Source organism: Bidens hawaiensis, unplaced genomic scaffold (assembly GCF_021521415.1).
Source record: "Bidens hawaiensis isolate Kalapana, Puna unplaced genomic scaffold, B.hawaiensis_p1.1 tig00052117_1, whole genome shotgun sequence".
Taxonomy (NCBI): Eukaryota; Viridiplantae; Streptophyta; class Magnoliopsida; order Asterales; family Asteraceae; genus Bidens; species Bidens hawaiensis.
In genome coordinates, this window is record NW_027506207.1 from 29,989 (window position 1) to 32,661 (window position 2,673).

The window sequence follows — 2,673 nt, forward strand, 5'->3', positions numbered from 1 at the left end:
TCATCATCAATCGGTTCGGTTCGGTTTTTTTCGGTTTTTAAAAATGTATAATTGAATCAAAACCGAAATTTCGGTTTTTCAAAAAAAAAAACAAAAATTAACCGCGGTTAATGCTTCGGTTTGGTTTTTTCGATGCGGTTTTTTCGGTTTCGATTCGGTTAATTCGGTTTTCTGCTCACCTCTACACCAAAGTATTACCAAGGCATGAGTCATGACTAAAAGTCCTCTAATTTTACCACTATGTCAAAAACAGGTAGAAGGTGTGTACATCTTTCTGTGTCAGCCTGCTCTTCGGGTGTTGGAAAACACATTTAATTAGTGAATTGTGCCTTGGCCTTAGATGCTCTCGTTGGATATATCTACAAAAACCCGTTGTTGCATTGGAAAACAAGTTTCTTTTTAAAAATAGCAGGCCGGATCTGGTGATAACAACTTAACATGTTTTGAATCTTTTTTTAACAGCCAAAGGGCATAATATATTATAATAAGTGAACTAGTGAGAAGTACAACACTGAAAAGCAAAACAGAAATAACATTTGTGATTACAACTGTTCAAAGTAACTTAGAGATAATGAATTTGACCTCCTATTTGAGAAACCTAATGATTCATCATATGTTTTCCATTATAGGGACAACAAAACTTCATCTCTGCATGTGTGGTTCCCTTGATCTTCTAAAAAGGACCGAAATTGTTTAATGCAACTCTAACTATAAGTGTACATACCCTAAATCAAGTAGAACTAATAAGGGAAATAAGACCTTCAAAATAATCTTCACTACAAGGAATTTTAAGACCGCCTTCCGAGTTTTCAAAACCAAATTCTTCTTCTGCCCAATGTAAGAGCTCCCGAAACAACGGGTGATCCAAGGTGGATATCGGAATGACATATCTCCGGTTTGTCTCTCCAACATAAACCGCAAAATGGCCTTTCTTCGGGAAATCTAGGAATCCGTTCTTCTTTGGCGTAAGCGATCTCTTGAGCTTTTGTTTAGCATTGGCTATTTTGATTATCCCCATACCCATAAGTTTATGGAATAATAGAGGTGTTACGAGAATATGAGGCTTTGATTCTTAGTAAAGAATGTTGGTGGTGAGTCTTGGCATGAACCTATATGACCTTAGTATATATACCCATAGAATACTTGAAATGGAAAGGTGGAACTATAACTTAGGACTTATCACATGATGACTTTCAATTATCAATGAAACTAATGAAGGACTTGACAAAAAGAAGCACATGGGTATGACTAGCTTTTTTAGAGGCATATAGTGCCCTACCACTTTAAAGGTTTATCACCTAAAGGTTAAGGTATTATACTTGCACACACAATGTTTTGACCAAGGCTGTTTCTATTCAAACAACCTCTAGCTATTAGTGGAATGTTGAGTATTTTAAATTGTGCTAAAAGGGAGGAATCTTGTTCCACTTGGGTTTGGAGGATCAAATGAAATAATTAATATAGATTTTGTAGGATATTTGGATTAGAACCATTACCATTATCTTAGTGAACAACCACGCCCTGGTGGGCCTGTGTGTTTGAGCAACTAATTTAAATTCGTTCAATATTTTCAGCATAATTAATGTCATCACATTTGCTTGCTGTTAAAAGTTTTCTAAGGTAGACAACAATTTGCACGCAAGTAGTGTTTTAAATAAGATAATAAGTTAGATAACTTTGGTCCAACAGGCACCGTATAATTTTGACAAAATAATTGAGGGTGTATTCTAGATGTTTTGGAAGTACATGGCTGGTGCATATATAGGGTCTTACCCTTTATGATTAAACTGCTATAAGTTAACATATGTCATGTGGTTGACATAGTGGTAACTATAATTTCATATTATAATCAAGAAAAAATTACAAATTTTGAATTTTGTCCTTTTAAAGTATCTGAATTATGGAATGTGTTTTTTCCGAAAATGATTTTTATTCTTTATCCTTTATTTGCATGTTTGGCTCGGTTTTAGTCCTTTACACTAACGGATGTTAAGTTTTATAGTTAAGTCATCTCATGTGTAATGCACATGAGGGCATTTTAGTCTTTTACTTTTTAAAGGGCTATTTGTGTAATTAAGTTAAAGATTTGGTCCTCCAACTCAAGTGAATTGATCTTTTAACCCAGGCATACTGAACATTTTCAGTTTATTTGTCATCGCCATCATAATTGCTATCATAATTGTTGACCATTACCTTCAGCCATCACCACCATTGCCGACTATGTAACATCTCGGAAAAACCCATATTTATTTTGGACTAAAGTTGCCAACTTTAAAAGTTGAAGGATTAAAAATATCCTCAAGATAAGTCATGGGGAAAAATGAAATGAGAAAAATTAAGTATCTTTATGCTAGGGAAGTAAGGAAATCCATCCCATATGAAAAGATGGAAGAAAGTGGAAGTATTTCACATGAGTATAAATAAGGAAGATAACTTTCATCTCACATGAAAACAAGGAAAGAAATGGAAGCTCTTTATAAGAAAGCAGGTTTCCATAGAAATGTTTTAATTTGGCTAACCACTCTCCAAAGTCCTAGCGGAGGGTGCGAAACACCCGACGCGCACAGCGTACGGACACGGACTCGGGCGATGAGCATAATGTGGTGTTTTGATGACGCACTTTGCACATCACGCTCCGCGATGAGCCCAAGCCCAGGAACATCACGCTACGCG

General features: G+C 35.7%; 1 protein-coding gene across 1 annotated transcript; it reads right to left on the reverse strand.

Moving 5' to 3' along the window:
- Nucleotides 1–730: 730 nt before the first annotated feature.
- LOC143617077 (auxin-induced protein 15A-like) lies at nucleotides 731–1,024 on the reverse strand. Its single transcript, XM_077089737.1, has one exon. The coding sequence runs from the start codon at nucleotides 1,022–1,024 to the stop codon at nucleotides 731–733; it is 294 nt and encodes a 97-aa protein (XP_076945852.1).
- Between the last annotated feature and the right edge of the window lie 1,649 nt (nucleotides 1,025–2,673).

What these genes read in the sequence shown, in the direction of transcription:
- LOC143617077 (XM_077089737.1), bottom strand. Translation starts at nt 1,024, where the DNA reads ATGGGTATGGGGATAATCAAAATAGCCAATGCTAAACAAAAGCTCAAG.